We start from the raw sequence: 17,961 nt of genomic DNA on the forward strand, positions 1-17,961 counted from the left end.
ACATCTGAGATAGAATAGGTGCTTGGAGAATATGTAGGTACTGCCTATACAACTTGTAACATTTATCCCATACAGTTTCTACTTGTGCTAGATTTGATTCCCCCAGCTAGTCTTACAGGCAGCTTGACGGCACGGACTCTGTTATACAGCTCTTCTTCCCAAGCACCTCACACTTAATGTGGGTCAATACATATTTCCAGGCTGACTGACACATCCAGATATCCAGATCTCTGCAGGAGCTAATCTAATGCCAAAATAACAAAGTCTTTGGCATCCAGAGCACATAGTATCCCCCTTTAATGCGTTAAGCATGGGGGCATTTGCATACCTTTCTTCCACATGTTAGGTGTAGCCTAGAAGTAGCCAGTCCGTAGAAGAAATCTAAAGTGGTTTGAACTGTAGGGCTGATGCTGCACTGTCTGGGGGCATCTACCACTCCCCAGCAGTGTGATCTTGAGTGAGTAACTGAACCTCATCTGTAAAATGGGAATATTCAGAGTTCTACCTCAGAGTTGTTGGGAAGAAAAAGAGTATATGGAAAGCACTCAGAATTGTGCCTGGCATGGGGTTAACGTTCTAGACAAACTCATCACTACCACAACCATCATTGTCATCATTGTCAAAGCACAGTTTGCTGAGGTGGCAACAATGGAAATCTTACCCCAGATAAAGATCCTACCACCTGTGCCAGGGAGTCCACACTGTGTAGGGGAAGGGTACAGAGCTGGGCTGACTTTCTGGAATAGCCCATATGGCATGGTGACTTTGTGGAAGTACCTTGGAAATGTAAAATGTGTTACAAATATTAGTGTTACAGTTTTTGTTTTTCCTGTATATACAGTACTTTAAAATCTAAAAATGGTATCATAAACATAATCCTAGTTTTCACTTATTTAACAACGTACCATGCACTAGATACTGTGCTCACTGCTTTACACAGATGTACTCACTTAAGGTACTCCACAATTCATAAAGGTGGAACTATTTTCTTCCCCACTTTAAGGATAATGATATTCAAAAGTCACTCAAGGTCTCAAGTGGGATTCAAACTTGGGTCTGTGGGCTCTCAAGTCTATGCTTTTAACTATAATATACTTGTGGATGGAATGTAAGTGTTCTGAGCTGAATAAGATGCCAGTGGGCTCAGATTTTTGGCCAAATGCCAGTAACTCTGCTCTCAGATTCTGAGGGTTCTGCCTCCCTTCAATAAGCATCAAGGCATCTCAGTACTGCAGAGCACGTCCCAGTGCTTTGCTACTGAAGCACTAGGAAGAGGAAAATCACTCTTCCTTTCCCTTGTTCCAAGTTAACTATGTCAAGCTTGATTTGTCTACCTTGGAAGAATCCAGAGCTCAGTTGACCCTGCTAAGATTTTAAATCACAATTCTCTTAAAATTTATGTTACTTTTTAGAATATTCAGGACAATAAAAAAAATTACAATTCTTGAGTCTAAGGATTTGCAACCTAGCCCAGAGACCGTTTCATTTTCTGGCTAGGACATGAAAACAAAATACAATACTCCCCTCTTTCTAAAAAAAAAAAATCGTTTTTCTTCCTAAAATCAAAAAAGTACTTTGCAGTTAAGAAAAAAAGACGACAAGCAATTGTAGCTTATTTTCCTTTATTATCCCAAAATATCTGTGCGAATGGGACAATGTCGCAAAACAAGGCAGAAATCTGTAGCCAAGTACGTCTCACTCAGAGGAAAGAACTGATTGGACAGAAGGCACCAGAAATTGCATTTTTTTGGGTTACATGTAAACAGGAAATGGGGGGAAAGATTCATGAAAGAGAAAGGAATTTGCACCGTCATTTCATTGCCACATCCTAAGGATGAAGAATGGCCTTGCTCGCTGCTGATGCTCCATCTGCACCTTACATTGTAGTGTAAACTGTACCTGATGCTAAGGAGACAACTACCCACACAGCAGCAATGCAGAAGGGCATGAAAATGAATTGAGATTGATCTAAGCCAGCAGGTCCTCTTTCCCTCATAGCTCCCAAGGGCATCTTCTTTGGCAGTGCCTTGCAAATGCACTGCTCGTCAACTGGTTAGTGGAAAAGTCAAATCCTAAAAAGCTTGGTGAATACATTTTGTTTCTGTCATGCTCTTCAATCAGATGACTTGGATGGGTCCGGGGGTGGAGGGACGTACCACATCTGGCCTGTCTTCTTAGGTGATGACGGTGGGTGCACTGCGTCCCGTCCTCTCCTGCAGCTGGGACACTTTGAGAGCAATGGAAATAAGGGGGGCCAACATGACCTGAGGAAGACATAGAGAGAAGCTTTTCCATCACTTCCTCTAAACACAGATGCTTAGCTCCAAAAGCATATGTCTGACTGCCCACTTCCAGGTCTCCAAGGCTCCTCAAACTCCAGAAGTCCAAAAACAAACACATGTTATATCCCCCAATACCTAGTTCCAGCAGTTTCTATTTCAGTGGATCAACACGACTGTCTTTCATGTAAAGTGAACAAGTAGGAGTTGCTCCTGACATCTTCCTCTGCATTTTCCCCATGCCCAGTCCATGAGCAGGCCTAAGTGACTTTTCTCCACTAAATCTCTCTCCACGGCCCCCTTTTCTTTCCACTCTCCGGCTGTAACTCTTGCCAAGTCAATATCCTCTCTCTTCCCTGGAGCACTGAGTGCCTCCACATCCACTTGTATATCTTCCACTTTCTTTCCCACACTGTACCCAATGGGATTGCTATGGTTTGGCTCTGTGTCCCCACTCAAATCTCATCTTGTAGCTCCCATAATTCCCAAGTGCTGTGGGAGAGACCCAGTGGGAGATGATTGAATCATGGGGGTGGGTCTTCTCTGTGCTGTTCTCATGATAGTGAAAGGGTCTCATGAAATCTAATGGTTTTAAAAACAGGAGTTTCCCTGCACAATTTCTCTCTTTTGCCTGCTGCCATTCATGCAAGACATGACTTGCTCCTTCTTGCCTTCCACCATGATTGTGAGGCTTCCCCAGCCATGTGAACTGTAAGTCCAATTAAACCTCTTTCTTTTGTAAATTGCCCAGTCTCAGGTATGTCTTTATCAGCAGTGTGAAAACAGACTAACACAGGAATCTTTTTTTTTTTTTTTTTGAGACGGAGTTTCGCTCTTGTTCAGGCTGGAGTGCAATGGCGCAATCTTGGCTCACTGCGATCTCTGCCTTCCAGGTTCAAGAGATTCTCCTGCCTCAGCCTCTCTAGTAACTGGGATTACAGGCATGAGCCACCATGCCTGGCTAATTTTGTATTTTTAGTAGAGACGGGGTTTCTCCACGTTGGTCAGGCTGGTCTTGAACTCACGACCTCAGGTGATCTGCTGCCTCCCAAAATGCTGGGATTACAGGTGTGAGCCACCGTGCCCAGCCTAATACGGGAATCTTTAAAAATGCAACAACTCCTCCCCACATCTACTTCTTGCTTAAAGGAAAAAAAAAAAAAAAAAAAGAATTGTGCTGCTTAAGTAAATAAATGCTTTCAATATTTAAAAAAAAAAACAAAAAACTAATAATCTAGTTGAACTGCCCATTTTACAGATGAGAAAATTGATACCCAAAGAGATGAAGTAATTTGACTAAATGACTCAATAGCAGAGCTAGGAGTAGTACATTTTCTACTGCTGACTGCTACTTTTTCTTGTCTAAATCTCCACCAATTCATTATACCTGGATGAGGAGAATCAGCTCCACCTGCTGAAACTGCCACGTGCCATTCTCCTTAGGGCTTGGGCAGTCCCCACAAAGTGTTGATGGCCTAGCAGCTGCAGAATAAGGGAAGGCAGCTCCCCGGCTAGATGGTGATACACCTGGGCATTGTGGGATCCTCACACCATTCACTGCCATCCCACCTCCCAAGGACTGTGGTTCAGAGGAAACAAATTTCATTCATTCTTTGAATCTACCATGTGCCAAGCATTTATCTTGATGATCAAAAGACAAGTAAACACAATTTCCTTTTTCCTTTTCTCTTGTGCTATTAAGTCTCTATAATGCAGACCCCATTGCCTTTAGTTGAAGTTTTAGGGATGCCTACAACACAACAGGGTACTGGTGATGACTGAAACTGGGGCCTGGCCACTGGAAAAAATGTAAAAGTGAAGCATTCTCTCATCTTCCGCTTTATGTAATAAAAGCAACTATACTACTCATGTGAGGTACCTACAGTGGTCAAATTCAGATACAGGAAGGAGAAAGGTGGTACCAGGGATTGAGAAAAGGGAGAAGTGGGGAGGCGCTGTTCAATGGGTATAGAGTTTTAGTTTTGGGGAAAAAAAGTTTTAGAGATATGTTGGACAACAATATGAATATGTACAACATTACTAAACTGTATACTTAAAAGTGGCTATAAAAGCAAATTTTATGTTATGCTTAAAATTAGACTAAAATAACTATGAGAGCTGCTTATTCTGAAAAGTTAATGGTATATGCCAGCCACAGTGTTTAAACATTTTGCGTTTATTATCTCCTTAAACCCCAGTAACAACTGGATGAAGTAGGTATTACTCTGCCATTTGACAGACAAGAAAACCAAGACTCAAAACATTGTAACGATTTACCCAGGGACACACAGTTATTAAGTGGCAGGAATAGAATTTAAAACAAGAGCTCTCTAACCCCAAAACCTTTGCCCAAAACCACTTTGCCAGGGGTTTCCAAATGAGTTTCACAGGATTTTAATTAGGTGTTAGAAGAAAAAAGGCTTTGTGGAAAAATAAGCATGGCAAATGCTATTTATTTTATTTTACTTTCAATTTTTTAATAAAAATTGTTTATGTTTAAGGTATATAATATGATGTCTTGATATACAAATACATAGTGAACTGATTACTAGAGTCAAGTCAACTAACATATCAATCTTGGCACCTACTTACCTTTTTTGTTGTGGTGGTGCTAGTGAGAACAACTAAGATCTACTCTCCTAGTACATTTCAAGTGTTATTCATTATAGCCATCATGTTGTACATTCCATCTCTAGAACCGCTTCGTACTACAAAACTGAAATTTTGTACCCTTTGGACCAACATCTCTCCATTTTTCCCATCCACTAGCCCATAGTAAGCCCCTTTCTACTCTGTTTCTATGAGTTTCACTTTTTTTAGATCCCACATACTAGTGAAATCATGCAGTATTTGCCTTCCTGTGTCTGGCTTATTTCACTTAGCATAATGTCCTCCAGGTTCATCCATGTTGTTGCAAATGGCAAGATTGGCAAGATTTTGGTTTTTGTTGTTTTAAGGCAGAATAGTTTTCTACTGTGGTATACACACACACACACACACACACACATATATCTCACAATTTCTTCATCCATCTGTAGATGTGCACTTAGGTTGGTTCTATATCTTGACTATTGTGAATAATACTGAATGAACAAGAGAGAACAGATATCTCTTTGACATATTTATTTCAGTTCCTCTGAATATATATCCAGAAGAGAGATACTGGATCATATATTAGTACTAAAAATTTTTTAACTTTTTGAGGAACCTCCATACTTTTGGTTATTTCAAAATAGCTCTACCAACTTACATTCCCACCAATAGTGTCTGAGGGTTCCCTTTTCTCCACATCCTTGCCAACACTTGTTATCTTTTCTCTTCTTGAGAATGGCCATCCTAACAGGTGTGAGGTGACAGCTCACTGTGGTTTTGATTTTCATTTCCCTGATGATTAGTGATGTGGACCACCTGTTGGCCATTTGTATGTTTTCTTTGGAGAAATGTCCTTCAGCAAATGCTATTTAAATAGTTACCTTTACTGCAAGTCTTCTTGGCACCCTCTTTTTTTCTTTCCTTTTCTTTTTTTAGAGGTGGGGTCTTGCTATGTCACCAGGCTGAAGTGCAGTGGCTATTCACAGGTGCGATCCCACTACTCATCAGCATGGGAGTTTTGACCTGCTCTGTTTCCAGCTTGGGCCTGTTAGCCCCTCCTTATGCAACCTGGTGGCTCCTCTCTCCCGGGAGGCCACCATATTGATGCCAAACTTAGTGTGGACACCCTACAGGCATAGCACACTATAGCCCAGAACTCCTATGCTCAAGTGATCCTCCTGCCTCAGCTTCCTGAGTAGCTGGGACCACAGGTGTAGGCCACCATGTCCGAATTCCTGGAGCCTTTATGGTGCATTGTATGCTGTGAATCACTGAGAAGGGGCTAACGTACCACAACACTTCCCCAACTTTTTTCTAGCTATGGAGCTCTGGTTGAGATGAGGATTGTGAAAAACACTTAAACTCCTGTACTTCACGGCTTCCCCTTGGCTCCTCCATTTTTGGGGGTTGTCCTTCAAGTTCACTGTCCCACCCTTTGCTCCCAGAGTCCCTCCTTACTCTGATATACTTCTGAAGACTTTTGGGGGAATGGCTGAGGAACCCAGCTTACCAGGCTGCAGGTCTGCAGACTGTTCTGTGAAGACACATGAAACTATGCCTCTCCCTGTCCCCACCAAATCTAAGAACCAGTGTGTGTTCTGCCCAAGCAGGTGATCAGACCAAACAAAGCAACAAAAGGCTGGTGACAGAGCAGAACACCAGATGAGGGCTGACTTAAAGATCAGTTATCCTGGGTTGGGTGCAGTGGCTCACACATATAATCCTAGCACTTTGGGAGGCTGAGGTAGGAGGATTACTTGAGGCTAGGAATTCAAAACCAGCCTAGGCAATGTACTAAGACCTCCACCCTACAAAAAAAAAAAAAAAAAAAAAGTGAGCAGAGCATGGTGGCACGTGCCTGTAATCCTAGCTACTCAGGTGGCTGAGGTGGGAGGATTGCTTGAGCCCAGAAGGTGGAAGTTGCAGTGAAAAAGAGAGAGACTAGTTATCCTTCTAGGCATGTAAACCTATGAACTGTTGCTTAACTTTTCTGTGCCTCAGTTTCCTTATCTGTAGCAGGGAGAAAAATAGTCTAAGTTATTTGAGAATTAAATGAGTATATTTTCATAATGGGCTTACAACAGAGCTTGGCAAACCATAAATGCTCAGAAAATTGTTTATTTTTATTATTTATTTATTTATTTAGTTATTTATTTGATTCAAAGTCTCGGTCTTGCTCAGGCTGGAGTGCAGTGGTGTGATCTCAGCTGACTGCAGGCTTGACCTCCTGGGCTCAGGTGATCCTCCCACCTCAGCCTCCCTATTTTTATTATTATAAATTATTATCTGTAATGTTGCGGACATGGAGAAAGAAACATGGAGGAAAGTGAGCACAGCTGGTACCTTGTTGAGTCATTTGAGAAGTAGGCATTGAAACACAGGCTCAAACCATCATTCCCTTGAACAGAATGAACTAACCTGAGTACAGGGCTGGGCATTACCTGGGGGTCCTGGTTAATCTTGGCAACATCCTTCTCATAGCTATCAATGTACAGCCGAATGGTGGCCCCTGCACTCCCAGTGCCGCTGAGTCGGAAGATGATTCGAGAACCATCTGTGAAAATGAGCCGCAAGCCCTGGAAAATATAAGCAGAGATTTTTTTCCCCATATGCTGGGAGATTGAAGGCTGGCAAATTATGAGGGGTCTATTTGGTGATGTAATTTCATCCATGCTTGATCAATTGGAGGGTTAAATCCTTGATAAATGGCACTAGCTGCACCTCGTAAGCCTGCCTTCCGTCACCCTCTCTGCATCCAGCTGATGGGGGCTTAGCTATGGGGGGAGAAGCATTTCCAGGGTCAGGGGAGACCTGACCTCAGTGATGCTGGGTGAGGTGAGGGCTTCCCTCCTCTCCCCACTTTCCTGTGATTTATGGACTAACCATTCCAGTTTGAAGCTTAATAATGAAGCACATAAAGCTGCTAGATGCAGAAATCCAACCCCCAGATCAAGAGGGAAACACGGACCAAAGGAGCTGAAACCAGAGCAGAAGAGGTCTCAGGCAGATGAGGGGAAGGACTCTTACAAACCACCAGCAAAGGTCCTCAAAAGAGAACAGGAAGCCAGAGGTCCCAAATGGCAGAGACTGGCTATTCCCAACCTAACAAGCAGGGGCCAGTGGCCAATCTCCTGCTGATCCCTGATGACTCAAAGCGAGGTCCGTGTGCAGTGCCAAGCCCATCCTTCTCTCTTCTGCCTTCCTTTTTTCTCCCCAGCGGTATCTCTGGACATCAATTATCTTCTCACTTGGGGAAAAAAGTGTGGGATCTCTGGGGCAGATATTTCCCAGCCTCAGGAAAGAAGGCTGGGCCAGACAGTTGCCTGAGGACTCTTCAGTCTTTATGAGTCTACCCATCCTCCGTAAAAAGGAGAACCTTGCATAACGCCAAAGACTGACCAGAAAGACACTGCTCCTCACCTGCTGTTCATCACCAATCCCCATCTGGTGTTTAATGGTGCTATTCATTAGCTCTGATTAGTGAAGACAGCAGAAGAAATACACAGAGGACATGCTGCAGTTAGTCACCATGGGAAGGATACGGTCCATTTTCACTAACCGTTTCTCGCTTTGTAGAAACACACCAAGGTTGGTCTCCTTTCCCCACAGCTTCAACTTGAAGACTCTAAAATTCTTTTCACTAAATTGCAGAGGTTCTATCTACATATGTTGGATCATATTTTTCCCTTCTATCTGGTCTCACATCTAAATGCTTGGGTTTTCTGCCTACAGAAAGTATGGCAGTTGCTTTCTTTACAGCACAGAGAGCAGCCCTCGAGCTTAGGCCACTGCCTCCCATACACACCTTTGCACTTCTCCTCCCTCCGGGCAGATGCCAGAGGCACTGCAGGGTTGGCATTTACTTTTCCTGGACTTCCCTTCTGTCTCTGAAGGTTTAATTACACAAACTTCTGTCCCACTTCTGCCATCCCTCAGCTCCACTCTCTCCTTTTCTACATCCCTTTCTTCCTCAACCACAGGTCTCTCTTCTAATTACCTCAGGCATAATTTACAATCATCCAAACTGGACCTAAAGTTCTCAAAGATGGCAAACAAGCACAAGGATGAGAAACCACTTGTGCTAAAAGTTGAGGAGGGGAGACTCCAGGCACTGAGGGTCGCTGTGGCCCATCCATCCATTCACTGCCTACTCCCCAGAGGGAAGCTTCCAGTAAATCCCACAGCCTGGCCCTTCCGAACCCAATGCGATGCCTTGACAAGGACCAGGCCAAAAATCTGGGTCTATTGGAAAAAGTAAACTGGGAAGTTGTAACAGAATCTTCATCCCCCTCTTTATTCTATTATGAATTACGAGAGATGAGTCTACTCTGTGACAAAAATAGCCAACAGAAGCAGAGGTGAGAGAACCCTGGGCGTGAGAAGCTGGGAGAAAGCCTGACCCAGCCTGCAGTCTAGGGTACCCGGTATGCAGTAAGGGAAGCACTAACAATCCTGTCCACATCTAGAGATGCTCTGGGTCCTAAACTGTGGCGTCTTGCCAGGTACTGCTGTGTCAGGTGGGGTGCCAGTCATGTGCTGCGAATGACGATGCAACGTTTCTAAGTCTGGGAATGCCTCATCTATTTTTCTCTTCTTTAGAAATTAGAACATATGAGAGAAACATACAAGGATATTGCCACTTACATGCTGTCACTCTGCTATAATCTGCTGACAGAAAAGAGAGGAGTTGATATCTAAGTTCCCACAGTTCTCCCTCTTTCTTAGATTCTGGGGCTCCTTTTTGCATGTACAATGGACACATCATTTTGCATATAATTCCAGAGGGTGCAAAAATCCCTCTGGAGTTCAGGTTAAGGATCCCAGAATGAGGGTACCGGACAATGCATAGAACCAGGGCATAAACCACTGTCCCAACGAGTGCATGTGAGAGTCACGTGGGATAGCAGAAAACCAGGTAAGAACAGCTACCCTAGAAAAACACGGCAGCAAAAGAAAAATGGCCAACAGGAACTTTTTCATTTTTGCCTTGAGATGTCAGAGATGAAGCTCTGAGGTCTCTCCCCCACTTACACACAGGTCTGTTTCTACCTGATTTCTTGAAATGCTTCCATCCACTGGGTCGCTGTATTCAAAGTTATCGGCCTTCTCCACGGTGTAAACTTTGTCATTTGCTGAGAACTGCTTCCCCACAAAGGAGCGATCAAACATCAGGGCCTCCAAGTCCTTCATCATTTTGTTTGCACCCTCCGCTTCCACCTCCTCGTAATCATATCTGGAAGAAGTCACAAAGTTGAGACCCACAGGCTGACTACAGATCACACCAAGGCCTATCAGTCAGCACTTTCTTCATCAGTTGTTTGGCCTTCCCCCAAAACTATCTAATTTCAGAAGAAGCTGGCAAAAAACAAATAAATAAATAAATAAATTAAATAAAATAAAAAAATACAGGCCTGTCAGTTACTGGGGATGGAACAGGCCAGGGATGAAAGGAAGGGTTTGGAGGATTTCAGGGAAGGGTTATGAGCTTCTGAATAAGCAGAAAACACCCATCGGCATTTCTACAGAATAAAGCTCTAAGAGGTTTCAAAGGCTTTTGAAAGATGCTATCTAACGTTTAATCACCACATCCTGAGGACGTAAAATGAAAAGCAATGTTATCTCTGGAGAGCTCCCTTGAAAGGAGCAAGTGACTCAGGCACTTCTCCAAGCTCCCTGGGCTTCTTTAGGGTGAATGCAGGGCCTGCTCCCAGCCTGAGACCCGCCTTAGGCTGCTGAGATTTTTACTAAGGAGAGTTCCAGCTCTACAAGAGTTTCCCAAAGCAGGGCCAAGTTTTCACCGACCAGATGAAGATGCCAAACACTGACTCTTTATACCTAAAATGCCTCTTTTATTTTTTAAATTTAATTTTATTAAGATACATGTGCAGAACGTGCAGGCTTGTTATATAGGTAAACATGTGCCATGGTGGTTTGCTGCACCTATCACCTAGGTATCAAGCCCCAAATGCATTAGCTGTTTATCCTGATGCATTCTCAATGTTTTTTTTTTTTTTAGTTTTGTTTTATTTTAAGTTCTGCTGCCTTCCTTTCAGTGGGAGTGGATTTTGGTCCAAGGTCCTTTAGGTTCACCCTGACAGAGAAGGCCCAGTGTGGATGAAAAAGGGCCAAGGAAAAACGTGCATCACAAACGAAATTCTATGAAGATGAGTTTTCCTTCAAGAATTCTTTTTGACTTCTTTCTTATGATGTTAAAGACGTGTACAGGTGATTTTTCTTGGCCTATTGGCATATACCCTCTTGAGAGAGTTATATTTTAGAAGCTCAAGATAGCAGAGTCTATATTTATTTGTAATCGTGAAATAGATACGATATATGCAAGATGACACCTCTGAGACATGAGAAATGCTGGGGAATTAAGGCCAGCCTATTCTGGCTCCAGGATTCTATGAATCAAGGGCCAAACAGTCCCCTTAATCTTAAAGTCAGCTCTTTCCCCCAGTTAACATGATAAACAACAAGAAATTACAACCAGGTGTTTGTGCTTTACATTTTTGACCTCTGGGTGTTCCAGAGAAATGTTTTCTAAACCCTAGGCACAGAGGGGTGGAATAGAAAGAGTCTGGGTTTTGCAATCGGACAGATGAGCTATGAATTCAGCCTCTATTGGCTATTAATTGTGTGACTACAGGGCCAGTTGCCCTATCTCTCAGAATCTCAGCTACCTTATCAATAACTGTCTTGAGGCTAAAGTGAGACAATGCATGCAAAAGTGCCTAGCACTTTTGTTCAGTAAGTGGAAGGTATAATGGAGTTTTAACTAATCATAAATGCAAGTACTAAGGACTTGATTTGTAATCCTTGGTTAGCAGTTAATTTGATAATTAATAAAAATATGTTAAAATCACTTTTATATGGAGGTTTGTGACTAATTCAAGGGTATGACCCCTTCTCTGAACAACCCCTCCTAACCTTATTCTACTCTGGCTATTGTTCACCTGTTAACTCATTCATTTATCTATTCAAAACATATTTATGCAGTCTCTACTATAAGTTGGGTGCTTAGGGCACAAAAACAGACATGGCCCTGTTTTTATGATACTCGAGATTCTAGAGAGTTCATGACTGCTATTCTGAATGACCAGGTTTTTCCGTCTGTTATAAAGTAGAGATTTTTTTGCCTTGGTTCCCAGGGCTACTGTGTGGTGTCAGATAGTTATTACTTATTCCTTCCACAAAAGAATAACGTGAGAGAGAAAGAGATCAATGGACTCGTCCAAAGTTAATAAAAGAATTTTGATTAAGGAGCTTAATTTACTTAGTTGAATTCTTTCTTGGCTATACAGAGATCATGGACTATAAAATCTGGGATATATTTTTTAAATTGTCTAGTCTAACTCACCCATTTTGTAGAACTGGCAACTGAGGTCCAGAGAAATTATACCTATTCATTTCGTATACATAAACAATTCATCTAATATCCTTTTTATCATATTTTCTTTCTATAATTGGAATACTGAGGTCCAGAAAAATTCTTAGATTTTTACACTAACTGGGGGAAAGGCAAATTGGAATTAGTGAAAAGTACTACTGTCAACAAATTTTTTAGTGCTTTTTAAAAATAGAAGTATGCATGATAAAGAATAATTACTAAGTATTCTAAGTATTTTGTTCACTGCTGAATTCCATGTACCCGATGGAAATCAGGTATACAGTCAATATCTGTTGAATAAATGAAAGAAATATTGACAAGCATATAGCCCCTGGGGACCTATTTCACAAGGCAGAAAAGTTGATGTGGACTAAGCATAACTGTTTCTATAATTTATGAAAAAAAGTTTCTAGGCTTCCAGTACCCCAGAGTTTACAAAACATTTTCAGACTCATTATTCATTTAATTCTTTCAACAGCTGGGCTGTTATTCCCATTTCTACAGATGACAAAACTGAGTACAGAGAAAAGCTAAATGGCTCCCCAGTCTAGTAAGGGGAAGAAATAAAATTCTAATCCATTTCTCTGAATCCAAATCCAATGTTATGATCATGTCCACCCAATGGGCACATTTAAAATGCTTATAAAGCATTTATTCTTTTGATTATGTTAGCTACATTTTTAAAGCCTCACTCTTTATGGCTGACATAAAAATTCACTTCATTTCATCCCTGACCAAATTATTTTTAAAGTCTCCAATTGGGAGAGGCTAGATGAATTAGGTTTTACTATCACTTAAGACAGGAGAGGCTGTGGATGCATAAGAATTCTCTCTGCCCACTTCCCCACTTTACCTTGTACCCTAGCTGGGCTGTGGCTCACCTGGTGAAGAAATTCCGGCCATACTTTTGCCAATGATCTTTGAGAATGTCCTCCACACTCTGCTTGCGGGTGGCTAGGATGGAGAGCCAGGCAAGGACAGCCCACAGTCCATCTTTCTCACGGATGTGGTCAGAACCTGGCAAGGGGAGAGCAAGCTGCTGTGAGAAACGTGCTTTCTCCCAGTACCTGAGAAGGTAATTGATATGGTTTGGCTCTGCACCCCCACCCGTATCTCATGTTGAGGGAGGGACTTGGTGGGAAGTGATTGGATCATGGGGGACAAAGCTCCCTCTTGCTGTTCTCATGATAGTAAGTGAATTCTCATGAGATCTGATTGTTTAAAAGTGTATAGCACTTCCCCCTTCACTCTCTCTTTCCTGCAGCCATGTGAAGAAGGTGCCAGCTGCCTCTTCACTGTTCTGCCATGATTATACATTTCCTGAGGCCTCCCAGCCATGGTTCCTGTACAGCCTGCAGAACTGTGAGTCAATTAAACCTCTTTTCTTCATAAATTACCCAGTCTCAGGTAGTTCTTTATAGCAGTGTGAGAACAGACTAATACAGGACTCAACAGTAGGTGTGCAGACCCCACTAACGGAATCACACAGCCTGACTGAGGACTTGGGTACACAGGAGGAGTCACATATTAAGTAGGCAACATGATACTGAAAAGAAATTGATGCTTCCCAAAGTGATTTAGAAATTTAAGGCAAATGTCAATAAAAATGTCAGTGAGATAATTAGGTAGAATTTGATATATCAGTTATAAAGTATTAATGTGAAGGAAAAACACAGTAGATCTTAAATGAACAAACAGCAAAAGAACATGACCATTATAAAATTTCAATAATTCAAATAGTCTGGTAGCTTAACAGAACAAAAGAGCGCATCTGGAAAAAGATCCAAGCACATATGAGGCTTGACTATATGACAAAGGTCTCACTTGGAGGCTGTGGGAAAACAGTGGATTACTTTTTAAATGGCGTTTGGATAACTGGATAAATAGCTTTAAAAAATTGTTTTCTTGCCCGGGCGCAGTGGCTCACGCCTGTAATCCCAGGACTTTGGGAGGCCGAGGCAGGCGGATCACGAGGTCAGGAGATCGAGGCCATCCTGGCTAACACTGTGAAACCCCGTCTCTACCAAAAAATACAAAACAAAATTAGCCGGGTGCGGTGGCGGGCGCCTGTAGTCCCAGCTACTCGGGAGGCTGAGGCAGGAGAATGGCGTGAACCCGGGAGGCGGAGCTTGCAGTGAGCCGAGATCGTGCCACTGCACTCCAGCCTGGGCGACAGAGCGAGACTCCGTCTCAAAAAAAAAAAAAAAAAATTGTTTTCTTCCCTATAAAACACCATAACAAAAATAATTCCAATTGAACTAAAAATTTGAATGTGAAACTTGAAAGCTTTTAAATACTAGTATATATTATATTAATATACATGTATTTTTATATATTTATATGTAAATCTTAGGGGTGATAAATAATGTAAATTCAGTATTCATAAAAGAAAACATTGATGTATTTATCCACTTAAAAATTAGCATTTCTATACTGTAAAACTACTATGGACAAAATTAAAAGCCCATTGGCAAACTATAAAAAATTAAAGAGATATGGTTGTTTAAAAGTGGATAGCACTTAAGGTAGATGTTCAATACTATATATATATACTTTTATCTTTTGAGATGGAGTTTCGCTCTTTCGCCCAGGCTAGAGTGAAGTGGCATGATCTCGGCTCACTGCAACCTCCACCCCCCGGGCTCAAGCGATTCTCCTGCCTCAGTCTCCCGAATAGCTGGGATTATAGGTGCCCACCAACACACTCGGCTAAGTTTTGTATTTTTAGTAGAGACAGGGTTTCGCCATGTTGGCCAGGCTGGTCTTGAACTCCTGACCTCAGGTGATCCATCCGCCTCGGCCTCCCAAAGTGCTAGGATTACAGGTGTGAGCCACTGTGCCTGGCCACATTCGATATATTTTAAGACAGATGTTTAATACATTCAATATAGAAAAAATTCTTATGTATGAATAAGAAAAAATAATTTCAATAGAAAAACAGGTCAAGGATATAAATAGGCGATTTGCCAAACAGCACACATACACACACACACACACCCCCAACCAATTAGCATAACAAAAAGCTGGTGTTACTTTTAAGAAGAAAAATTAAAGTTAAAACCACAATGAGAAACTGCTACTTGCTTGACAAATGGTATAAAAATCCGCAAGTGTAAAAATCCGAACAGCCAGTGCCAGGAGGATAAACGGGAAACAGGATTCCACCATAGAGCTGGTGGCAGTGGACACTGGCACAATCCTTCTGGACAGCAATTTGGCAAAAAAGTATCAAAGCCTTAAAACTGGACCTACTCATGGATCCAGCAATTCCAACTCTAAGACACTGTTCTTTAACCATTAAGGTTTGGTTAAACAAACTCTGATACATTTGTCTCCTGCTAAGGTCCTTGCTAAAATCTTTAACAAAATTTTAAAATGGGCTTCTCTGGTTGTGCTTATATGCATGGACACCCTTTTCCAAGAGCCTGATATGGAACACAACTCTCATTTTTTTTGCCTTTAAACTCCTTACTCTGAAAGAAACCAGTCTACATGGAGCCTTGTTTTCTGATTTCTAAATAGAACTGTATACAACTGCTCTATAATCATGCTTTAACATTATTTTATGTTGAATTCTTTATGTGCCAGCCCTCCTGCACTTCCCGCTGGGTCTTATTCTTCTTGGAATTGTCAGAGTATCTAGCACCATGCTGGGTATGCAGGAGGCACGTGGTAAATGTTTTTCCTTCCTCTCTTCATCTTTTCAGACCCAGCTCAAATGTCCGCTCTTTTTTAAGACTAGCTCCCAACTTCCCTAGGCAGTCATGAGCTCCCTTCTCTTTCTTCTCCTATAGCAACCTGCACAAAACATCTGGGGTGACATCAGCCTCCTTGAGTCTCAACCATCTGTTTGTGGGCCTTTCTCCCCACTAACTGTGTGCTTCTTAGGGGCACCTCTTATTTATCCTTGTAATTAAGTCTGGTGACTAGCATAGCACAAGGAATACGGTAAATAACTAATTATGAAAGACTATGTGAATGAATCAACCAATCAATTTATTCCAACACTTTCTCTTTCTATTTTTGGCTCTTAAAAAATATGATTTTTTTCTTTCAAAAGACTTTTCTCTTCAATGAGATACTACTTTTAGAAGTCAACTGTCCTCAAAACCTGGATGACGGCAAAACTAGAGAGAGTAGGCAATATTTTTAGTGCTTTATATAACATATTTCAAAAATGTTTACCTAATTTTACTATCTTTAGACTTTTATTTGCCTTTACTGCTATTTTAAGGAGCAAAAAGCTCTCTGGCTCTTACGGCTTTTGCAAATGATATGTTTTGGCAACAGTTCATCCTGAGAAGCAAGATTCTGGCAGCTTCCCCAATATCCTGGGAATTCATGACAGCAGTATACCAGCTTGGAATTATTTGTCTGTGCTCCACTGGGTTTTTTTTCTTCCTTCTTTTATTATTTTTTTCCTTAATTTTTTCTTTTTTCTCTTTTGGCTAGACTGAAAGTATAGAAGGCAGTGTTCCTTTGTGCTTTTCCTGACCTAAGTAAGGAATTTGATTTTTTCTTTTATGTGGAAATGAAAATAAAATATAAAAGTCTTACCCAACTCTGGCCAAGTTACTTGGAGATAACTAAATCATACACCTAATATTATAAACAAAATACCTGCCCTGGGTAACATAAACAAATATCCGATTCCAATTGTATAATCCTCAGCCTCTTTGGATATTCTGGTTCATCACTAATCACCTTGGATGTATCAAAAACTCCAGGTAATTCTATTAATACTCAGGAAAGTGGAGCAAATTTCATTTTCTTCAGGGTTCTGATGAATGACGCCAAGTTTCCAGTGGAAAATACCAATGGTGCATGTACGTGTTTCTAAAGCTATTCTTTTTGCAGTCGTGGCTCAGTAGATAAAGCTTGATACTTAAGAATCAGAAAACGTGAATTTGAGGCTCTGTTACTTGTAAGCTACTTGAATTTGGACTAATCACTTACATTTTCTAAGCCTCAGTTTCTTCAACTGCAAAACAGAAATAATGCTAACTTCTCTCTCGTAACTGTGAGAAATTACTATGAAAAAGCAAGTAGAAATATTTTATAAACTGTGAGGTGTGATATAACTACTAGATACTGTTTTGAATAAAGGGAAAAATAAAAGGCTTTTATGGAAAATTATTACATTTTCCACTGACTTTATTATGCTTTTAAAAATAATGCTCCTTGATTATACATATTGGAGAAGAAAATGGAAGAATATAACCTAATATGCTCTTTCCTCTGGGCACTGGGATTACAGTGTTTTTTCCCTCCTTCCTTATTTTTTCATAATGAACATAAATTACTTTTTTCATTATGTTTTAATTTTTAGAAAGAAAACGAAGCCGAGCTCATTTAACTGTGAGAAAGGGAAAACACTGTAGGCAAGGACTGCTAGTCCCAGCTGGCACAAAAGACAGTGGTGGGTTTTGCACTGGATCTCTTCACCCTTGCTCCGCTCAGGGACAGGAATTCTACCCTTTCAGCATCTTCAAACACCTGTCACTTTACTTCAGCCTAATCAGCACCTTGTGATAAGCACAAATTCGACTCAGTCAGGGCACATCCTGGGTCTCAGCCAAGAAAAATGTCAACCATTCCTGAGGGAGCCAAGAGCTAACAGTTTAGGGATTGGGTTACAGTTACCACTATGGGCATCTCAGGAGCTGTCCAGCCCCTGACAGGTGACAGGCCTGAGGATGG

General features: G+C 41.5%; 1 protein-coding gene across 1 annotated transcript in view; it reads right to left on the minus strand.

Annotated features, from left to right (window-relative positions):
* Positions 1-1,605: 1,605 nt before the first annotated feature.
* The window catches only part of PGM1 (phosphoglucomutase 1), a 66,459-nt gene continuing 50,103 nt past the window's right edge, over positions 1,606-17,961 (minus strand). The window contains exons 8-11 of the mRNA XM_007978463.3: positions 13,143-13,278; positions 9,921-10,104; positions 7,313-7,447; positions 1,606-2,264 (exon numbers count right to left, since the gene is read on the minus strand). Coding sequence (XP_007976654.1) covers positions 2,175-2,264; positions 7,313-7,447; positions 9,921-10,104; positions 13,143-13,278 — 545 coding nt within the window. The 3' untranslated portion in view covers positions 1,606-2,174. The remainder of the gene's footprint in view (positions 2,265-7,312; positions 7,448-9,920; positions 10,105-13,142; positions 13,279-17,961) is intronic.

Source organism: Chlorocebus sabaeus, chromosome 20 (assembly GCF_047675955.1).
Source record: "Chlorocebus sabaeus isolate Y175 chromosome 20, mChlSab1.0.hap1, whole genome shotgun sequence".
NCBI classification, from domain to species: domain Eukaryota; kingdom Metazoa; phylum Chordata; class Mammalia; order Primates; family Cercopithecidae; genus Chlorocebus; species Chlorocebus sabaeus.